Source organism: Squalius cephalus, assembly GCF_949319135.1.
Source record: "Squalius cephalus genome assembly, chromosome: 17".
In the NCBI taxonomy this organism is placed as follows: domain Eukaryota; kingdom Metazoa; phylum Chordata; class Actinopteri; order Cypriniformes; family Leuciscidae; genus Squalius; species Squalius cephalus.
In genome coordinates, this window is record NC_137138.1 from 23,403,109 (window position 1) to 23,426,695 (window position 23,587).

Genomic DNA, 23,587 nt, shown 5'->3' on the forward strand with positions numbered 1-23,587 from the left:
CATGGACTGAGAAAAGACGAGATCAGAACACAACTGCTAAAAAACAAAACAAAAAGGTTGCATTTATTTCCAGTCAACACAGAAATATAGCAACAAGCCCAAATCAAACCACTTTAAGAAACTTTTCACATACACATGTACTGAAGGGTACACAACTTATTTCGCACCCTTTCCGCATTGACCTGTCATATTAGCCTGCTACAATTGATGCTCACGCGAGGCTGCAGTGTGACGTACAAACACATTCCCTGCCTGACCACTGAAGTTCATTGATTGACAGTTTGCCTTGTGCTAGCCTACACCTAGTGGCCGTACAGGGAATTATCTTGCAGTTTGAGAAGATAACAGACATTTCAGAAATACACGTGTTTAACACTGTGCTGTGATGAGTGCAGGCTCATGCTCAGTCCTCTGAAGTCCACTACGGCTTCACTTTGTGGAGCGACGGCTGGGTTCAGAGGCTGTGGGGGGAGGAGGGGGTCCCCGGCGGTCCAGGTCCTCGATGTAGAACATGATGAGTTTGCGGCGCTCTTCCGGGACGCAGTCTAGGACCAGGTAACGTTTATCATTCTGAAGGACCTTCTCAATATCACCAAGGGCCTGGTCTGACTCCTGGATCAGCTTCCGTGATCTACAGAGAACACAAAAGCTTGACAGCTTTAGAAGTGACCAAGTTTAAATTCTAGAAGATTATTGTTGCTAATGCGGCTAGTTACATTAACTTTAAATGAAAATCTGTCATTATTTATTCAATCTCATGTCATCACAAACCTGTAAGACTGTCTTCTGTGTTTCAAAAAAGCAGTCAGTCAAGACAAAATAATATTCCCCATTTTTTAAAAGAAAGTGATGTGCATACCTATACGTGATGAATTTAGTTTCTTTCAGTAGAGTTCGGAAGTCAGCTTTGGCTGTGATGTATTTGTCCTTTATATAATCTTCAAATTCCCGCTGTTTCTTCTAGAAGGTGAAAAAGAACGTTTCAAAAAGTTGATGCCAAGGCAAAAAAGTGTCAATATGACAACTAAATAATTGAACTCACTCTGTCACTGCTGGAGAACTTGATGCAGCGTGGGTCATCTTTGATGATCTTCTTCACCTCTTTCCATGTGGTGGTTAAGGTGATCTAGGATTAAATAGTTACAGAAGCGGCGTGAACAACCCACAGATACAGATTTAAGGTTTTAATAATCCATTTGATATTTAATAACTCAAATTTAAACGTCCGTTAAATAGGAAATCATAATATCCATCTCTTGTCCTTTTTTTGTTCAGATTAGGTCATTTAGCAGACTCTTATCCAAATCATTTTGGTACATGTAGTGAACATTAGTATTAATTTTCTATAATACTTATAACATTATCATAATAATAACGTGTGTGTGCTTGCATGTGTGCATATATATATACAGTGCTATGCATAAGTTTAGACACCCATGCTAAAGTTGACTAAAAAGAGGAATAAAAAATCATCTTTTGGAAATTGAACTTCATGCCTTAATTTAAAAAAAATAGGAAAAATCCAACCTTTAAGGACACCAATTTTCTTTGTGAATGAATAATGTATTGTAAATAAATAAATGTCCTTCCTTAAAATACAGGGTGCATAAGTTTGGACACCCCTATGTTAAATTCCCATAGAGGCAGGCAGATTTTAATTTTTAAAGGCCAGTTACTTCATGGATCCAGGATACTATGCATCCTGATAAAGTTCCCTTGGCCTCTGGAATTAAAATAGCCCCACATCATCACATAGCATTCACCATACCTAGAGATTGGCATGGAGTACTTTCCATAAGATCATCTCTCAATGCAAATCAAACTAGCTATTAGGCTAACTGAAATAAAACCATGCCAATCTCTAGGTATGGTGAAGGCTATGTGATGATGTGGGGCTATTTTAATTCCAAAGGCCAAGGGAACTTTATCAGGATGCATAGTATCCTGGATCCATGAAGTAACTGGCCTTTAAAAATAAAAATCTGCCAGCCTCTATGGGAATTTAACATAGGGGTGTCCAAACTTATGCACCCTGTATTTTAAGGAAGAACATTTATTTATTTACAATACATTATTCATTCACAAAGAAAATTGGTGTTTTTAAAGGTTGTATTTTTCCTAATTTTTTTAATTAAGGCATTAAGTTCAGTTTCCAAAAGATGATTTTTTATTCCTCTTTTTAGTCAACTTTAGCATGGGTGTCTAAACTTATGCATAGCACTAATATATATATATATATATACACATACACACACACACACTCACCTAAAGGATTATTAGGAACACCATACTAATACTGTGTTTGACCCCCTTTCGCCTTCAGAACTGCCTTAATTCTACGTGGCATTGATTCAACAAGGTGCTGAAAGCATTCTTTAGAAATGTTGGCCCATATTGATAGGATAGCATCTTGCAGTTGATGGAGATTTGTGGGATGCACATCCAGGGCACGAAGCTCCCGTTCCACCACATCCTAAAGATGCTCTATTGGGTTGAGATCTGGTGACTGTGGGGGCCATTTTAGTACAGTGAACTCATTGTCATGTTCAAGAAACCAATTTGAAATGATTCGAGCTTTGTGACATGGTGCATTATCCTGCTGGAAGTAGCCATCAGAGGATGGGTACATGTTGGTCATAAAGGGATGGACATGGTCAGAAACAATGCTCAGGTAGGCCGTGGCATTTAAACGATGCCCAATTGGCACTAAGGGGCCTAAAGTGTGCCAAGAAAACATCCCCCACACCATTACACCACCACCACCAGCCTGCACAGTGGTAACAAGGCATGATGGATCCATGTTCTCATTCTGTTTACGCCAAATTCTGACTCTACCATCTTAATGTCTCAACAGAAATCGAGACTCATCAGACCAGGCAACATTTTTCCAGTCTTCAACTGTCCAATTTTGGTGAGCTCGTGCAAATTGTAGCCTCTTTTTCCTATTTGTAGTGGAGATGAGTGGTACCCGGTGGGGTCTTCTGCTGTTGTAGCCCATCCGCCTCAAGGTTGTGCGTGTTGTGGCTTCACGAATGCTTTGCTGCATACCTCGGTTGTAACGAGTGGTTATTTCAGTCAAAGTTGCTCTTCTATCAGCTTGAATCAGTCGGCCCATTATCCTCTGACCTCTAGCATCAACAAGGCATTTTCGCCCACAGGACTGCCGCATACTGGATGTTTTTCCCTTTTCACACCATTCTTTGTAAACCCTAGAAATGGTTGTGCGTGAAAATCCCAGTAACTGAGCAGATTGTGAAATACTCAGACTGGCCCGTCTAGCACCAACAAACATGCCACGCTCAAAATTGCTTAAATCACCTTTCTTTCCCATTCTGACATTCAGTTTGGAGTTAAGGAGATTGTCTTGACCAGGACCATACCCCTAAATGCATTGAAGCAACTGCCATGTGATTGGTTGATTAGATAATTGCATTAATGAGAAATTGAACAGGTGTTCCTAATAATCCTTTAGGTGAGTGTATATACATATTTTTAACAATAATTTATTGATGTTATTCTAAGCATATAATAACAATAATTATTATATACATTTTATGATATACAGTACTGTGCAAAAGTCTTAGGCATGTTAATACAGTGTTAATACACTAATTCTGGATTTAGTCTGTTTCTTCATGTAATCACAGACGGACTCGATGATGGTGAGATCAGATCATACCGGCTGTTGTCAGATTCCTTGTGCATACACAAATCTCACTGGATTATTACAATTAATGGTGCATGATATTAACATGCCTAAGACTTTTTGCACAGTACTGTATATTTATTTATACTTTAGTTATTATTAATATAAAATAAGGCATACAACTAATATACTCTGTAATCTCTCTCTCTCTCTCTCTCTCTCTCTCTCTCTCTATATATATATATATATATAAACTTAAATATAATAATTAAATAGTAAATAAGTATATAATAATTATATTATAATTATAAGTAAATAATTTATTAATGTTGTTGTAATACAAGCATCTAGTAACAGCAAGTATTATATACATTATATATTTATACTAGGGCTGTCAAAAGATTAATCGCGATTAATCGCATCCAAAATAAAAGTTTGTTTACACATAATATATGTGTGTGTACTGTGTATATTTATTTTGTATATATAAATACACACACATGCATGTATATATTTAAGAAATATTTGCATACATATACTGTATATATTTATTTATAATTTATATTATATATAAATATAATTTTTTTATATATAAATTACACATTTTTCTTAAATATATACAAGCATGTGTGTGTATTTATACATATTTAATTATACACAGTATACACACATATATTATTTAAACAAACTTTTATTTTGGATGCGATTAATCGCGATTAATCTTTTGACAGCCCTAATTTATACTATTACTATATAATTAAATATTAAGTATATAATAATAATAGTATTGCATAATTCTAAGTACAGTGTGTGCAGAATTATTAGGCACGTTGATTTTCTGATCATATTTTATTTCCAGGAACATTTTGCCAATTCCAAACCATATTAAACTTAATAACTACTATTAATTTTCTATTTAATCATGTATAAGTGATATATAATTGTTCATGAAGGCTGGAAATGAAAAATTTCTTATTTTCAGGTGTGCAGAATTATTAGGCAAGTTTTCTTTTACAGATAAAATAAGCCAAAAATGAGATTTAACAAAGACTGAAAAGTCAAAAATTATTAAATCCCCATGAGAAGAATGCAAAACTAATGCAATACTAGAGATTACAGTTAAGGCATGACCATTGGACAGTGAAATGCTCATTGGGTCAGCAGGGTCAGACAAAAACAGGTGGAGAAGAAAAAACACATGTTAACTGCAAAAGAATGAAGAATTAAGGTGAAGAATTAAAGGGTAAGTTCGGTATTTTACACTTAAAGCCCTGTTTACAGATCGTTTCTGATGAAATAGAACGGTTATGATTAAAATTTGGACACATGCTGCTGTCCCGAGAATTTTAGGTTTATTTCGCTTCTCCCCCCCACCTACACAATGGCAGTCTATGTGCACTGGAACAATCCTTCCTAAAACGCATTAAACTTTCGTTTACAAAGAGATGAAACTCACCGAGTGGTCAGGGGTGTTCACTGATATGCTCACACAAAAATCGCTGCAAAATATGCTTTCCAACAGGTGTTTTACCATTCGTTGTAAAACTGTGGATCTATTTTTCCAAACGTCTCACACCCGAACATTCTTCCGTTGAGAGCTTGAATAATAGACACTCCAGCCCAGTTGGTGGCGATAATGCACCTTTGCCAATTGCAAGCAAACCGCTGGCATTTCATTGAATACACAGAAGAAGCAGAAGAAAAAGCGGCGGAGTAATACCGTACCTCACACAGCACATCCAATTCAAGTCAATGGAGTTGGACAAAAACTACGATAAAACCTGTTGGAAAGCATCTTCTGCAGCGATTTTTGTGTGAGCATATCAGTGAACACCCCTGACCACTCGGTGAGTTTCACGTCTTTGTAAACGAAAGTTTAATGCATTTTAGGAAGGATTGTTCCAGTGCACATAAGCAGCCATTGTGTAGGTGGGGGGGAGAAGCGAAATAAACCTAAAATTCTCGGGACAGCAGCATGTGTCCAAATTTTAATCTTAACCGTTCTATTTCATCAGAAACGATCTGTAAACAGGGCTTTAAGTGTAAAATACCGAACTTGTCCTTTAAGTGTGAAACCATCAGGAACCCTTTAGTCTCCAGCACCACCATTTTCCAGAACTGCAACCTACCTGGAGTCTCCAGAAGAGCAAGGTGTCAGGGTCTCAGAGACTTGGGTTAGGCAAAGAATCCTAAAAAATGACCCCCTCTTAATAAGAATCACAAGCTGAAGAGTAGTAAAATACATGAAGACTGTTTTTTTATAGGCTTTATAGACAGACAGATTGAGAGTGACTCTTGAAGGACCAGCACCACATCCTCTTCTACCACTGTTTGAAGAATTCATCTTCCAGAATACATTTTAATACGTTTTGGGAGTTAATTTTTAGTCCATCTCTGCAAAACGGACTTCAGGGTAGGAGATGGACTAAAAATAAACTCACAAAACGTATTAAAACGTATTCTGGAAGATGAATTCTTCAAACAGTGGTAGAACAGGATGTGGTGCTGGTCCTTCAAGAGTCACTCTCAATCTGTCTGTCTATAAAGCCTATAAAAAAACAGTCTTCATGTATTTAACAACACTTCAGCTTGTGCCTCTTATTAAGAGGGGGTCATTTTTTAGGATTCTTTGCCTAACCCAAGTCTCTGAGACCCTGACACCTTGCTCTTCTGGAGACTCCAGGTAGGTTGCAGTTCTGGAAAATGGTGGTGCTGGAGACTAAAGGGTTCCCGATGGTTTCACACTTAATTCTTCACCTTAATTCTTCATTCTTTTGCAGTTAACATGTGTTTTTTCTTCTCCACCTGTTTTTGTCTGACCCTGCTGACCCAATGAGCATTTCACTGTCCAATGGTCATGCCTTAACTGTAATCTCTAGTATTGCATTAGTTTTGCATTCTTCTCATGGGGATTTAATAATTTTTGACTTTTCAGTCTTTGTTAAATCTCATTTTTGGCTTATTTTATCTGTAAAAGAAAACTTCCCTAATAATTCTGCACACCTGAAAATAAGAAATTTTTCATTTCCAGCCTTCATGAACAATTATATATCACTTATACATGATTAAATAGAAAATTAATAGTAGTTATTAAGTTTAATATGGTTTGGAATTGGCAAAATGTTCCTGGAAATAAAATATGATCAGAAAATCAACGTGCCTAATAATTCTGCACACACTGTATATAATAACAATATATATTAATATTGTTACTATATGCCTGTATAATAACATAATATATATGTATTCTAGGATTAGAATTATTATATAATAACAATAATAATAATAATAATAATAATAACAATAACAACAACAACAACATTTTGATTTTATTATATAAATATTGTTGTTGTTGTGAGTCTCGTCTCACCATAGAGGTCTCATCCAACAGCTGCCTGAAATGTTCTTTCTTCCTCTTGGTAAGAGCCTCCACATGTTCTTCAAACAGTTTCTCCTTCTCATGTCTCTCCAGCAGAGATGACGACTCCCACCGGTGGTCTTTACGCAGGTTGCGCCTCGTTTCAGACCAGGAAGCATCCGTTGACCGTACCTATATGTGAACACACAAGAGACAACAAAAAATTGAGAAAAATATCTATTTAATACAATGTAGAATTCTTCAGAGTGAGCCAGCACTGACCATATCTGACATGAGAGCTTTGAAGTGCTGGACGGCCTCCTCTCGTTTATGCTGCTCTCTCTCTCTGTCGATCTCTTTGGTCTGTTCCGATCGAGCTCTCTGCACTTCCCGCTCTCTCTCCCTCAGACTGGCCTCGATGCGAGCCTGCCGCTCCAGCTCCTTCTCCGCATCAGCATCCACGTTCTACACAACACAAAGACACGCATACGTTTTTCTCATCATGTGTGCTACGATATTATTGGTTCATATTTTTCCACATCGCCTTGGTTGCGTCACGATAAAAATGCCTCATGCACAATAAGAGCATCCCTCTGACCTTCGCCTGCTTCTCCACATACTGTTTGTACAGTTCTTCTCTAGCAGCTGAGCTCTCCACAGCTTTGTAGCGCTGGTCCGTCTCCAGCTTGTCCTTCACTTTGCTCCAGCGCTGAGAGACGTCCACATGGTGGTCTGACAGCAAATCGAAGAAATCCTGTTTCACCTGCAGCCAGAAACACTAGTTGTCAGAGCTTAACAGAATATAGTTAAGCACTTCTGACTCGATGCAAGTGGTGATTTCAGGGTGGTTGTGGGAGGCCGGTGACAGACCTTTTCTACTTTGTTTTTGGAGTCTTCTTTGTCCTTCTTTCTCAAGGCTGCCATAAACTCTGTGAACATGGTTTCTCTGTCCTTCATCTTCTCAATGGCCTTGAAACGAGGATCCTTGGAGTGTTTTGCTGCAAACTCACTGAATGTGGTCCTAAAAGGTAAAAGGGAAATTAACACATGTGACATTTTAATCTGTCAATCTAATGTTTACACTTGGTATTAAGATGCATCTCCAGGTTAAACCAGACCTTTATTTAGTGCTGAACACTCGAAATGTAGAGAAGGCCTAATTAAAACAAACCTAATGTGAAATCTGGCATCTTCCATCATCTTTCGGAAGTCATCTTTAGCCTGCATGAGTTTATTCTTCTTCTCCTTCCTCTCTTCTTCAGCACGAGTCTTCACATACTGATCAAACACCTGCACAGTGAATGGAGACAAATTCACAAAGCTGCTCACTTCTGCTCATTCAGCAAACCAGCAAACACCAATCGCTCTCACCTGTTTCCTCTCCTTGGGGTTGAGCAGCAAATATCGAGGGTCAAACACAATCTTGTGCAGTTCTTTGTCCCAAGTGGAAAAAGCCGAAACCTGCAGGTATGAAGTGGGCAGAAAGATGGCTTACCAACGAACAGATCCTCCAATAATGTTAAGACAACACTTCATTCAAGTTAATCATCATATGTGACATACATACAAACTTCACTTGTGTTGAACCCACAACATTCCTTTAACAACATACAAAATTACAATGATACACAAATCTACATCAAATCACCTACAATTACACTACTGCAAAACACTGATAGACATGGATGAAAAATAAAATCAATCGACACGGATGAAAAATAAAATCAATCGACACGAAGTACAAACTTATCCATTACTCAATGCAACATTATATTATACTGTGATAGTTGCTTGAAATGCCAAATAATTACTATTACGTAAAACCAAAGTTTTTTTTTTAAATAAATCAGACAGATAGAGGTTCTAGTATGAACAGTGAACAGAGAGGGCAGGAACACTAGTGTCATGTAGGACTGGGTGGTATGACTCTTGATTCGTCAGTATAAGCTCTGCGGTATAACACACGGCTCATCCACATATTTGATTCGTTCATCTCTCTCTCATCACTCGCTCTCTCTTGTATGATTCTTACTCAGCTGGTGCCATCTTGAGTCTCACTAATTGATTATTAAAAACAAAACTGAAGGACTTCAGTATCAAAAGGTACTGTAATATTGTTGCCTATATATATTCATTTTCATTTCATTATAATTTCATTTGTGCCTCAATCATATTTGGAATGCATTACTGTTCTGAATCTGAAATAAATTTTTAGATATTATATGTATATCTATATATATCTATATCTATATCTAATTTTTTTTAAGTATAGCACTGCTATATTGCTATTCCAACACTTTCTTAAGGTGATGATACACAGGGCAACTTTTTGAGCAATATTGCTGGGCAATGTTGCCGTCAACGGGCAACCAGGTGTGACACAGGGCCCACGACCGATCTAAATTATCCAGATAGAAATGTATTGCCCATTTTCAATGGGAAAGTGCCCAAGAAACAATCGACCGGCAAGATTGCTCAGCAACATTGCTCAAAAAGTTGCCCTGTGTATCATCACCTTAAATGAATCAATAGGAAATCATCTGATTTTAATTACCCAAGTCACTATTTTTATTTCTGAAATCTCCCTGTACAACAGAAGGTTCTCCTCCATTGACAAAGCAAAAACTACGCGGCAGCCTTTCCAACGCATTCGTCCAAATTCACTTATTTTCATTCCCTGTACTGCCCAGTACATCAACTGGACTAAATTAGTGGACAAATTTAGGAAATCGTGAATGAGCATATATGGGCTGATTTCAGACTTTTTGTCGTTGAATTTCCAGAATAACTCTTATAATGAGTTATCACAATATCATCACTGTAATATAAATACTTTGGTCATACCGCCCATCCCTATAGTCAAGCACATCATTTAACACGACTTTAAAGCAATTCAGAAATAACAGGTAAGAAAACGGGAGTGACAGAATGAGCAGAAAGGAATTTAAGACTATATTACATAATATTAAAGAATAATAGTAACAAGAATGAACTTAAGATTGTACCTTGATGGGCTTCCATTCAGATTTATGTGTCTAACATTACAGAGCTGGTTAGAGTATTGCGTTGGATTGAAGTGTTTTACCCCTCTCTCCAGCAGCATGTCCCTGAACTGGTTCATGCGGGCCTCCAGGGGCACCAGGGCCCGATCACGAGCGGCCTTCAGTTCGGCCTCCATGGCCGCGTCTTTCTCTGCGTCAGCCTCCTTCACATCGTCCTTCCTGTCAGAGACAAGAGGAAGAGTGTAAGGAAGAACATTTCAGAATTTTGTTACTTTTTTGTTTTGCTTGTAAATAAATTGTGAAGTTCTTCTTAAAAAAAAAAAAAAAAAAAATCCTGTTATCTCTGTAAAGCTGCTTTGAAAGAATCTGTATTGTAAATAGCGCTATATAAATAAATGTGACTTGACTTAAATACTGAAAGATTTTTCTCTTAAATTGAGAGAATTGACATTTCTATCGAACTGTAATCTATTTACTAGAGCAGTCAATCGATTCAAATATTTAAATCTTCTAAACTTTTTGTAGTTAACAACACAATGCATTTGGTTCCTTTTAAGGATAGAAAATTGCTCAAAACAGAATTAAACTGTTGTGACTAGTCAAATTTCATAAAAGTTAATGTCGAAACAAACTAAGTGTATATTTATTAAACCATGCTTAACAGAATGTGTTACTTTGAAAGCCCTACTAAACAAATGTATTTGTATTTGAGAAGGTGTGTTTAAAATTATTCATGCAATCCTTGCCATCGAGTTATTTTGCGTTTTGGAAGTGAGAATGCAGTCAAGTACAAATATATTGGTATTTTTGCTTTCGGTTCTTGAAAACAAATCCCAAAACCTAAAACCTTTATTACATTAATACACATCACTGAAGGGCTGAAGTTTTGATTGGTTCACTGGGGGTTGCCTAATGGAGGCTAGAGAGAGGTCAAACAAGGTGGGTTACCTTGGAGGCCCACGTTGGCATCGCCAGAGCTTAGAAGCGTTCCCTGAAAAATAGTCCCCTGTGCAACAGGACCACTGTTTGGGGTCAGGGGGAGGCAGGCGTGAAGGGCACTGATGGGAAACAGTGACTGATTTGATTTGGTAAACGTTATGGAGTCACCACTTTTCAAAGACCCAAACTAAAGATTACCACTGCTAAGACAAGTCAGCATTGGGTGCAAAAAAAAAGACAAAAAACGCCGACACCTGTGACACAAAACAGTCCATTCAACATGTTTTTGCTCAGGGCCTAAACGGAAGCAGCCTCATTTTCTTATCTCTTCATATGATTAGAAATAAAGTTTTCGTGATGCTTCCAGTTTCTTCTGTATAATACAAAAGTTAGGTGTTCTGCAGGGGTGAGTGCTCGGCCCCTTATGGTTCCTGCTGAGAGCCGATGGTACTTACTTTCTCTTCTTAGCCTTAGAAGGCTCATCGTCCAGTGTGTCCTCTATGGCTGTTTCAATCTCCTCTTTGATGAAACCTGCTGTGAGAAATAAAAGAGTGTGTCTTCTTTTGCTGGGTTACTGTACTCTGGACCAAGAATCAAAGTTTAAAGGAACACTCCACCGTTTTTTCATATTAAACTATGTTATTCCCTTAACTAAGACGAGTTGATACATACCTCTCTCGTCTCGCTCATCAATCGCTCTGGCGCGCGGCGACACTTTGATAGCACTTAGCTTAGCCCAGTTCATTCATTAGGGACCAAACAGAGATGAAGTTAGAAGCGACCAAACACCTCCACGTTTTCCCTATTTAAATACAGTTACACGAGTAGTTACACGACCAAGTATGGTGACACAAAATAAAATAATGTATGGCGGAATAGCACTTCGACTCAGCGCAGTAAAAAGTCACGTTGGTTCTAATGACAGAAGTGAGAGGGAGAGGGGGAGAGGATTTTTCAGGCGTGACTTTTTACCACGCTGAGTCGAAGTGCTCCCAAGTGCTATTGCTCCCAAGTGCTAACTGTATTTAAATAGGGAAAACGTGGAGGTGTTTGGTCGCTTCTAACTTCATCTCTGTTTGGTCTCTAATGAATGAACTGGGCTAAGCTAAGTGCTATCAAAGTGTCGCCGCGCACCAGAGCGATTGAGTGCACGCACTGAGACTAGAGACGTATGTATCAACTCGTCTTAGTTAAGGGAATAACATAGTTTAATATGAAAAAACGGTGGAGTGTTCTGCAAGCTGAACATTTACGCAGTGCAAATCACAGTGCGTTTTACCTATTTTCTTGTTGTCATCTAGGCCCCTTTTGTGGTGGGGCTCTTGAATGTATTTGTCCACATCAGCACGGCCCACCAGCTCCTCAGGTCGGTCCCACATGGACAGTCGTGTGGTGGGGTTGTAGTAAAACACACGGTCATCTCCAGTCCAGACCACACACCTAAAACACAAATAATGTATGATTTTTACTGTAACTTTACATTAAAGACTTTACATTAAAGGCCCACTGAAGTGCCTTGGAACGCGCAGCTTTGTATGATGTGTTGATGTAATTTCCACTGAAACAGGAAGCTAAGGCGGGACATATTGAATGGCTCCTCCGCCCCCCTTTTCAAATAGCCAATAGTGTTTAGTTTACCTCAGACTGCAATTCGTACTTGACAGCACCATGGAAGCGAATCCGAGCGCTGATGATACGTTGGATTCAATAGAGGTGTGAATAAATTCTAGCCATTTCATTCTTAACCAACGTACAGTTGGAAAACGGAATAAAACTCAAGCGTTTGAGCAACACACAACAAACGCTTTAGATTCTACAGAGCATTTGATTGGACAGAAGTTGTGATGAGAAGCTGAAGTCCGCAATGTCATAAAAATCTGTGATCCATTTTAGAGGAAGTGAGAGACTACGTTTTGAATGCTTATATCTCCTAAATGCAATTGTCATTGTTTTGGAACACACCAGCTTATTCATAACCTTAAGGCCAACATATTCATACTAAAAGATTTAAAAAAAACTTAAATTTTGATTACAGGAGGCCTTTAAAAACTTTAATCACTGAAGAGATGAAAAGGCTCACCAGGGAGTTCCAGGAATTGGGTTTGTGGCAACAGGTTTAGCCTTCTGTGCTGCTTTTTCCTCCTCTGTCATATCTTCTTCCCTGGGCAACTACAACATCAAAACATTATCAATAATGTTTCCTAAATCCTCAAAACAAGTCTAAATCAGTTGCACACTTCACACTTACCTCTTTAGAATTGCCAAAGTCAGATTTGACTTCCATGTCTATATCCTTTAAAACTGAATCAGCATGGTTATGGCCATGTTTAGCCTTGTCACTGTTCTTATCTGTTCAGAGAAATAAAGTAATATTTCTGAAAATAACATTGACTCTCTGTGCTAAACTGACATGTTGAATTGACAAATGTTATTGGTCAAGTGTAACTATAGTCAAGTTAACAGAAAAAAAAAGAAATGAGGTCTGGCTTACCTCTCTCTTTTAGCTCAGCAGGTTTTTCCCAGGTGGACTCCAGAGTGCGATTGTTGTAATAGTAGATCCTCCCATCAGCCGTCTTGTACTCAGACCATTCAGGAAGTGAGAGAGTCCCCACTAGATGTGCAGGAGCTGCAGTGATAGCTAGCTGGTGATGCATCATGGGTACAAGAGGTGGGGCCATCCCTGGCATCCCTGCAAATGAAAACATTGCATTCAGCAGATCAAACCTCAAGAAAATACTACAGGGTTTCCACATCTTTTGAATTTTTATGACGAATGGACAGAGATTTTTAAAACTAATGTTATTGAGATTTCTGGGGTGGATTTTCAGGTTGGATAATAATCCTTGGAATTATAAAAGGATGTTTCTTTGTTCTTCCTTGTGGTGCTCCTTTTATTACTAACTTTTTAAAGCAATATTTTATCAATTAAAAATATTTGAAGGCAACATGCCAATGTTTTAATACATTATTTTATAATAGTAAAATTATATCATTAATAAATTAATTTAATTTAATTTAATATACATATATATATATTTTTTATCTTCAAACAGTTAAAGCTGCAGTCCATAACTTTTTTGGGTTAAAAATTATCCAAAATAAATTTGAGCAAGTACATAACCAGCCAGTGTTCAACACTATCTGCTTGCCTTAGCTTGATTCAAAACGATAAGCTTGTAATAATGTTTTTAATTCCAGTGGTACTGGTGGATTTCCACGGGAAATTCGAGCATGTCTTTGCGTCATTACGTCACATCTGTGCACATAAAGAAGGAGTCTCGGCTAGTGGGCCATGTTGCGTGTGAGGATGTTGGAGGTGGAGATTTATAGCCTTTTCTCACAGCACTTGATATAATTAAACTTATCAATTTAATGCGGGTCCAGAAAGATTCAAATGACAATCACCAGTGACAACTGGAGATTCACCCGTTGTAAAATGCAAAAGACTTCGTTCGGACTTCGGAGTGGCTACAGAAAAAAAAGAGACTGCAATCGGGCCCATGCGAAAACAAGGATAAATATCGGAAGGGCATTAAATGTAGTCACGCAATGCTGATGTTGTTAACAAACAATTTGAGAAAGTATAATTTGCATGGTTTCATGTGATATGGTAAGCGATCGTTAGATTTAATCAGCGCGATTTACTGCAATGCTTTTTTCCCCTTAGTTGGTCAGAACAAAAGTGGATGTTAGTTACTTGTTCAGACGACATTCTGAAATTCTTATGTTGGTCATACTTCCAAAAAGTAGAATCTGTGATTCTGAATGACAGTATCCGTGGTGATTGACAACCGCACATTCTCCTCAAAACATTGGATTCATCCGCGCCGTGCCGTGCCGAGGTAAAACCCGCATAAAGTTGATAATTTTGCGAATAACTGCAATTGCAGATTTCTAACAGAGATGGCGACAAAGAGGAAAAACTACGGACTGCAGCTTTAAATACTTAAATACTTTTTGCTATGGTACCGAAACTGGAACCAAGGGGTGTCAAAACTGAACTAGTATTAGCATAAATTATATCATGACAAAATAATAATAATAATAATAATAATAATAATAATAATAATAATAATAATAATAATAAGATAGGCCCTGAAAACTCCATTACATGACCATTACATTTCAAAGCAGAAAATTGTATACACTGTAGAAATGTCCATGATTTAAGATTATTAATCTCCATGAATTTTCAATGCTTGGAAATCACAACTTTAGAATGTCCTCATATTTGTTGTGTGCAACACTGAGTGTAAGTGTAGGTAGTCTGTCCACATCACTTTGTAAGAGGAGGGCGCCATCTACTGGTTATTGAGTAAATCAAGTCCACTAATAAAGTTTAGTTTCTATTGCGGTCTACACTAACTCAAATACCAAAAAGCACCAAATACAACACTATCCCCTGGTTTCACAGACAAGGCTTAAGCCTAGTCCCAGACTAAAATGCATGTGTGAGCAGTTTTAATTGAATCTTAAAATATGTCAGTGCCATTGTTTTGTCTCAAGATGCACAGCATATTACACCAGTAATTTTTTTTCCCAAAACACATTTACAAAAGCTACTTGTATGTCATAACTGAACTAATCCTAGCTTAATCTAAGCCCTGTCTGTTACCCCTTTTCCACTGACGTTGTTTACGTTCCTGTGCTGAACCCGGACAGTTCTTAGCCGGGCAAACTGGAGCCTGTTTCAAACCGGCAATGTTTTTCCACAGACTTGAGGAACAAATGGTGACGTAACACTGCTACGTGTTGTTTACCTGACTATAAACAGTCTAAAATCAAACAGTGTGCGTTCAGGTGTTTGTACAGGTAGAGCGGCATTTTTTTTGTTGCTGTTCACAGTACCGGGAGTGATTCTAGTGTACAGGAAGCTCGCATAAACTCCTGGTACTCTCATCTGTCCTTTTTGGAGATATATTGAAACCCAAACTGTTGTTTCACTTGCTCTCAGGCCTCTCACATGCGCACAGTTTTATAAATTTAGATTTAAGAACAATGTAGTGCAATGTTATTACATTGCTCAACGAAACCGCCATAGACAGCGACAGAATTTCTCCGCCCCCCTGCTCCGTTCGAGACCAGCAATTCGCAGTTGAACCGATCTTTCTGGCATGGAGCCACCTTTTCTGCAGTGGAAATGCACAAATTGTTTCAAGAACAAACACAGGCAGGGAACCTACACCGGAACCGTGTCGGTGGAAAAGGGGTATGTGAAACCAGGCCTGTATACTTATTGGAGGATATATTGCACACATTTTAGCCTTTTTGAAACTGTTCTCACCACTATATTTGCTGGCTTGTTTGGCTAACTTTCAAGAAGAAATTCATTTCTACGTACCAGGCAGTGGGATGTGCATGCCAGGGAGAGGCACTCTGAATGGTGGTACCATGACCGGGGGGAATGCTGGGATAGCAGGAGCTGGCTGGGCCACAGACAGGCCAGGAGGGAGACTCTGATGCAACAGTGGCATGGTCTGCACTGCAGTGACTGTAGCGGTTACAGTAGGAACACTGACCACAGCAACAGGGGTCACTCCTACACTGGCAGGAGGAGTAGAGGCCACTGGAGGCATCTCAGAAACAGACGCTACAAGAACAACAAAGCAAAGGGAAAGAATGGATTAAAGATATCAAGACAAAACATTATAAATTTATCATATTGGTCATGAGTACTACCAATCTTTTAAATCAGGGGTTCACAAACTTTTTTGTCAGCCAAACCCTTAGATAAGAGTAAGGGTTTTATTATGATTGTTTTTATTTCAAAATGATTTAATAGGGCTGCACTTACATGTGGCTTATTATTATCTTCTTAACTAATTCTAAAAATAAATTAGTGCTGTCAAAATTAACACACAATATTATTTTTCAGTTTAATGCGTTAATTTTAAAGCAATTAACGCAGCATCTGTTATTTTTCCCGTCATCCTTTGGCTAGTGTTACAATATATGATCCCGCTCTTATTCACGTGATAAGACACAAAAGAGTGCGCTACTACTGGTGCGTATCTGTGAATCTCCTGTCTGTGTGACACACACACTCAAGCACACAGAAAGCTGATTCAGACAGCGCTTGAATGGATAAAAACACAAATTTATGCCAAATTCCTATTTTGGTGAAAGAGTTGTGAGAAAATAGGACGTGACAGGAGCCTAATAAACCTGCTGCTGTGATGTCAGTCATTACTGCTAATCAAAGAACAAAAGACCAAAAAAAAAAAATCACTCACTGCTCTTGACTGAATAACGTTAGAAGCTTTAAAGCTACACTGTATGATATTTTCCCCCATCTAGCGGTGAAATTGTATATGACTACCCAGTGAATATTAGTTTCTGTTCCTCTCAATTCCGAGGGCGTTTTAACTCCTACGGTGGCCGTATTATTCCAAGATTAACATGGCTTCCAGTTATCACTTCGTCCATGACAATAATAAACAATACGTCTAAAATGAATAAAACTACAGGACAGATGTCAGGAGGTAAACGTCACCCTTGGAATCGGCTATCCCAGCATAATCAGATTAGGCTAACGTTACAATGTGTACAAAGTAAAAGCAATTAAAAATAACTAAAATTTACAGTGTCCTTTTTTTTATATAGCTTAAAAAATTGCGCCTTTAAAACTATCACCTGTGATCCGTCGCAGCACAGATTTATGTTACAAGGTAAACAATACTTTTTCCCCATTGACGCGAGGATGAAGTTATACTAGAGGTCGTTCTGACGTTATGCACAACCATGCTATGGTTAGACAAGCAACTATAAAACTTCGAATTTACACAAATGAATTACAATAGGCTGAATTACATGTCGAGAAGAAAGCAGGCAACCTCGGCGTCCGTTTTAAAATCTTTTCTCCTCATGAGCTCTTTCCATCTGGGAAAAGTTACTCCAATATTGACTTTGGTCTTGCTGATTTGCCTGTCGCATTGACGTTTTAATTCTCTCTTTCAAATGTGAGTACGCACGCACGCACACACCACACTATCTTTCAAATCTGCCGGCACTCGCGAGCTCGCGAGTAATCTCCCCCTCGCATTCGTCACGGTGTCACTGAGTGAAAAACGCAAAAGCTTGAATTTACAGGCATGTCCCTCTTTGGCTAATGTAGTTTCAAGATGGAGGGGCAACATGGCGACCGGCATTTGAACCCCTCACCCGTATGTACTTTCAATGGCAGATTATAAACTTAAGAGAATACTTTATTACTTGAAAGAAGTAAATATACATTAATGAGCACATATATTTTTGAAAGAACTAAGTGTTTTTTGCTAAGAATTAACTAAAAAAGTTACACAGTGTAGCTTTAAGAAGGATTAATCTATACTGAATTTATCATTCATGCGGAAGACTGTGAAGTGTTTGATAACTTGCATAACTTGATAACATGCAAAGAGAAAGAGCGTGAGCGAGAAAGTCTAACATGCCACGCAGAATTGACGCGCTATATGTAAATGATATTCTTTGTTGTATTTTCCTGTCAGAACAGAGTTCATTTAGAATTATTCAGCCTTTAAGAACAAGCAGAAGCCATTGCCGGTTTCTTCAGTAGTAGGTGGAACTAATGTGCAAGCGCTTACCTATTACCGTCCCCATTTTGATTTCAGCAAATCAGTTTTAGCGAACGCAGACGAGATTAATATTCATTAACCCAGCAGCTCATAAGATCTTAGTGTGTTTTATATTGTTATTAGTAGTTTTATCTTATCAGAATTAGTTAATTTTTTAGGAATTATTATTTTTTTTTTTTTAACAAACACTGAATAAACAACGTTTCAAGCACCACCAGTCCTAAGTTCTGTTAAAATGATGAATTCTGTTAAGTTTCATTCAAACATAATACCACGTTTTAATTCTAAAAGCTTAAGTTAAAATGTATTTAAAAAAACCTTTATTGACTGATGTTAAAAGTGTATCACATATGAATGTATCTTAATGAATAAAGCAATTTTCCAAAGATAAGCTGATTTGGTGGATATATACACATAGGACTTATACTTACATAAATAAATATATTAGTCTGGTGATTAAACAAACATTTACTAGTTAAAGGCGATTCTTTCACCAAGATGTGCATCGAGGGTTGTCTCACATTGAAAATAAGACGCAAGTTTTAGTTTGATTAATTATACAGAGACATTTATTTATTTTAATTTTATATTTAATTTAATTAAACCCCCGGCAGTTCCCTCAGGAACCCCAAGTTGAGAACAACATTACATGATTCATTGCTCATCCTCTGTGTTTAATACTCACTGGTGGATGTTTGAGAGGCGTTGGGGGCCGGACTGGTGCTGGGGTCGGGACTGGAGCTGAGGGTGTGTGAGGGGGACATGCTCTGCGTGGAGACCGGGTCGGTCACAACCGTCGCAGCGCTGCTAGCTGCAGTAGAAGCAGGAGCAGCTGCAGCTCCTCCAGACTGAGCTGCCATTAGAGGATTGAGCTCTGACTGCTGGATGATCTTCACTCCCTCTGGTTTGGTCCAGGCCGACTCGCGAGTCCGGGAATTATAGAAATATACCTGGAAGAGCATAGTAGAAAGGTTTCAAAAGTCCTAGGACGCTAATGCTAGGACTGGGTCAGGGTGGTTGACTAGTTGTCCAACCACCATTCAGATTAATTAGCAAGTGCTATAAAAGGTTAAAAAAAAAAAAAAAGTGAATATGCCATATTTTCCAGAATATAAATTGTTTTTTAATCTGAGACGTGCTGCAACTTATACAATGTTATTAAAGTCAAGCACGCAAAACATGCACAAAGCGCACGCGTTTGGATTCGTGCCGAATAAGGTTTTTTTTTATTTATTTTTTAGGCTTGCCGTTTCTAATAAATGTTGTTTGTAATGAAAATGTATGTTTGTTTTATACTTATTTTTTTCATTCCTGTTCTGAATACCATCAAACTTAAAGGATAATGTTTGTAAATGTTTTATTTATTGCTATTTACATTATTTCTAAATGTAATAATACAATGTGGCCGATGCAACTTTTGACTGACTTAGGCAAAAGTTTTACACATCTATAGTGTGTTTAAGTCTTATAAATACATTTACATTTAGTCATTTAGCAGACGCTTTTATCCAAAGCGACTTACAAATTAGGACTAAATTAAGCGAGTCATCATGAAGAGGCAAAAACAACAACAACGCAAGGAGTGCTCAAAATACGAAGTTCAGGCATTATTCAGAGTAGCATAAGCCTGATACAAACTAGCATAAGCCTAATAGCATTTTGATCGGAAAAAAAATTCTTTCTGAAAGATGTGTGTGTGTATTAGGGATGCACTGATACCAGTATCGGTCCTGATACTGGGCTTGTGTATTTGTAAATGCTGGGATTCCAAGAAAACAAATCCACGCAGCATTTGTACAGTACAGTGTTTGTGTCCAGACAAACACAGACCCCCTTGTTGCTGAGAAATATAATGTAGCGATTCAGAAGTGAAGCTATTTTATTAGGATTGAGCACACTGTGCATTTCATATTTCAAAGACGCTCGAGCATACATCCCTTTTTTCAAAGACATTGCTGGAATGTTTGTAGTTCAGTCAGATATTTGAATAGCATAGAAAGTAAAACGATGCACATATTACTAGCGTACTTGATGGTAGGGCTGTCAAGCGATTAATCGCATCCAAAATAAAAGTTTGTGTTTACAGAATTTATGTCTGTGTACGGAGTATAATTATTTTCTATATATAAATACACACACATGCATATATATATTTAAGAAAATGTGTTATTTATATATCAAATATTTATATATAATATAAATTATATATAATATAAATATATATACACAGTATATACATGCAAATATTTCTTAAATATATACATGCATGTGTATTTATATATAGAAAATAATTATACACCGTACACACACATGTATTATGTAAAAACAAACTTTTATTTTGGATGCGATTAATCGCGATTAATCGTTTGACAGCCCTACTTGATGAGAGAGAGAGAGAGAGAGAGAGAGAGAGAGAGAGAGAGAGAGAGAGAGAGAGAGAGAGAGAGAGAGAGAGAGAGAGACTTGTTGCATGCAACTGATTTCTGATCTGAGCTTACTCAGCACACACACGTCTGTTGGATTAAAACTAAATTGCAGCCTAAGTAAAAACATGAACTGTTACATATTTTTGTATAAGTGGTTCCCTACATTATCACAGGAAAATGTCATGTGATTACTGTGCCACTGCACTGGAGCGGCTCTAAATGTGCGCTGTAGATGAAATATAGAACAGAATACATTTAAACAGGCTTAATTAGGCATGAAAATAACTGAAGGAAACATCTATTTGCTCAACGAATTAAGCCAACTGATATGATTATATTCCTTTGGTTTTTCCACCCAATATGAAATAAAAGATTACATTAAAAATACTATAATAATGATGTATTATTTAATTTAAATATTATATTTATAAACGCAATGAAAATAGAGCTATCGGCGAGTAACATTCAGCACCTTTCCTTCTGGCGTGGAGTTCTCTACCCAGATGTCATCACTAGTCAAACTTGAAGTCGTTCCTGGTGATGGAGGCATTCCAGGCGGAAAGATCATCCCGGGAGGAGGAGGCATGTTTCCCATGGGTGGGGGCATGAACGGTGGCCTCTGTGAAAAAGACAATCTTAGATTATTAGAGACTAGAGAGAGAGATCGGACACTATCAGAGATTGAAAGTAACATTTAGTGCACATATAATATCGTATTTTTGTAATAATTCCTACCTGTAAGTGTGGAGGTCCAATTGGTGGGGGCATAGCTCCGGGTGGGGGTATAGGTGGCATACTGGTGTCAAACGGTGGTCTACCAAAAGGGGGTCTAGGGGGTGGTGGGGGTCCTCTCATCATGCCGAAGGGTGGAGGTGGGGGTCGTAGTAATGGAGGAGGTCCTCGCAAAACTGCGCTAGGTGGTGGAGCGGGGCTACGAAAACGTAACACCATACTGAGGAGAAAAAAAAGCAGTAAAAAAGTCAGAAACTACCAATATTATTGGTATGCAAAACCACCACTAAGTACACTAAAAGCTCTACAACAAAATTGCTGTCTAGGGAAATTATCTAAATAAGCTCCTAGATATATGACGCCAGTGGTCCTGCCTTTTGTACACACAGGTCGCCTTCTGTTCCGACCGGGACTGATCCCAGCAACGTTACAAGGTCCCCATCTCGGGACGTGTTTGCGTTCACACAGAAGGCACTCTAGCAATTCTGTGGCAATTTCTGGAATCAAACACTGTGTGAAAGGGGCTTAAGACACAACTAATAATTATTTCGCTTCATAAAGAGTATTGTTGTATTTTTTGTATAATTTTTTATGCAATAAGAGTATAATAAGTATGAATAAATAAATAGTTGCACACAATAAGAGTTTTTTGTTGTTGTTGTTACACTTGATTTTTAACAGTATTATCATCAGGACTGTATGAATAAGTATATTTCTTCTGTTCATGGTTGTCAGTTTTTTGTGCACAGTGGATAGGTTGGTATCAGGAGTTTTTTTTTTAGCATTAAGTTAGAGGGCTGAAAACTGGGTATTTCATAGATAGATAGATATCGTAAATTAAGATTTTGATCAACCCCTACGGACATTAAAATGAATCTCACCTGTTTTCTCTATTCAGTGCTAATTTTAACACAAATTAAATATAAACAAAATAAGTATGGCATAAAAAAGGACCACTGTCTTACACAAACATGCAGGTGGGCTAAAGTCAGCATGCAAAGCAGACATAGCTAACACATCAACTGCAAACACACCATTAGTTTCTAACAGGAAATATTCTCGTTTTAATTAGTGCGTTGTTCTGAGGCGAACAGTTTTGCTTAGCTTGCGTTTTAAAGTTTGAACTATTCACGCAGATAAATAAAAAAAACAGTGTACGTTTACGAAGCTAGCAAAAATGCTAACTGCGCTAAACTGCGCCAGCGGGCTTTCCCACCACTCACACTGTAACACAGGCTGGCTATATAGATAAGATATGAATAAGCACCGATTTCTGCGTGAATATACATCTAGCGTTGCCATACTGGATGTTAAAGTGTAGTTATCTGACCTGTTCTCCGCCAGTCCAGCGCTCTCTCCTTCTATGTTCTCCGCCATCGCTCCAGAAACTAAACAAACACACTTCAGCTAAACTTCCTGTTGGCGAAGCACTTCCTCACACTTTCCTTTACGTCACTGGATTGACATTATTGGCATTATTAACTCAAAACAGGATCAAATAAATAAATAAATAAATACACACGTTATGTTTTATGGGGACTTTCCATAGATGTAATGGTTTTTATACTATACACACTCTATAATCTATCCCCTTACACTAACCCTAGGCTACCCCTTAAACCTACCCGTTACACAAAACTTACTGCATTTTTAAAAATGTCAAAAAACAAAACTTAGTATGATTACTAAACATATTTAAACATATGGCGATAGTCTATTTCTTGATCTAAAACTACATACGTAAAAAATCAAAGGCTTGGGTTGAATATCTCTGCAGCTCTTCAAAAAATATAAATGTGGCATCCATTAAAAAAAAACAAAATAATAATAATAATAATAATGACATTATAAAAAACATGGCACGCACATACGGCATGAAATATTTTATCCAAATTAAAATCACAAATGTC

General features: G+C 37.8%; 1 protein-coding gene across 1 annotated transcript; it reads right to left on the reverse strand.

Moving 5' to 3' along the window:
• Positions 1–37: 37 nt before the first annotated feature.
• Positions 38–23,109, reverse strand: tcerg1b (transcription elongation regulator 1b (CA150)). The gene is made up of 20 exons (XM_079898282.1): positions 23,008–23,109; positions 21,681–21,897; positions 21,418–21,564; positions 19,205–19,469; positions 16,287–16,535; positions 13,437–13,634; positions 13,194–13,294; positions 13,026–13,114; positions 12,225–12,385; positions 11,401–11,479; positions 10,090–10,225; positions 8,376–8,465; positions 8,176–8,294; positions 7,875–8,025; positions 7,603–7,767; positions 7,287–7,469; positions 7,017–7,196; positions 1,043–1,126; positions 860–960; positions 38–631 (listed from the first exon to the last, which is right to left on the reverse strand). The coding sequence occupies exons 1-20, from the start codon at positions 23,052–23,054 to the stop codon at positions 430–432; spliced, it is 2,964 nt and encodes a 987-aa protein (XP_079754408.1). The 5' UTR covers positions 23,055–23,109; the 3' UTR covers positions 38–429.
• Between the last annotated feature and the right edge of the window lie 478 nt (positions 23,110–23,587).

Coding starts and splice junctions, on each gene's coding strand:
- tcerg1b (XM_079898282.1), bottom strand. CDS start 23,054: ATGGCGGAGAACATAGAAGGAGAGAGCGCTGGACTGGCGGAGAACAG. Junction 12,386..13,025: donor CCAATTCCTGGAACTCCCTG/GTGAGCCTTTTC, acceptor TTTGTGTTTTAG/GTGTGTGGTCTGGACTGGAG. Junction 8,295..8,375: donor ACCCCAAGGAGAGGAAACAG/GTGAGAGCGATT, acceptor TTCACTGTGCAG/GTGTTTGATCAGTATGTGAA.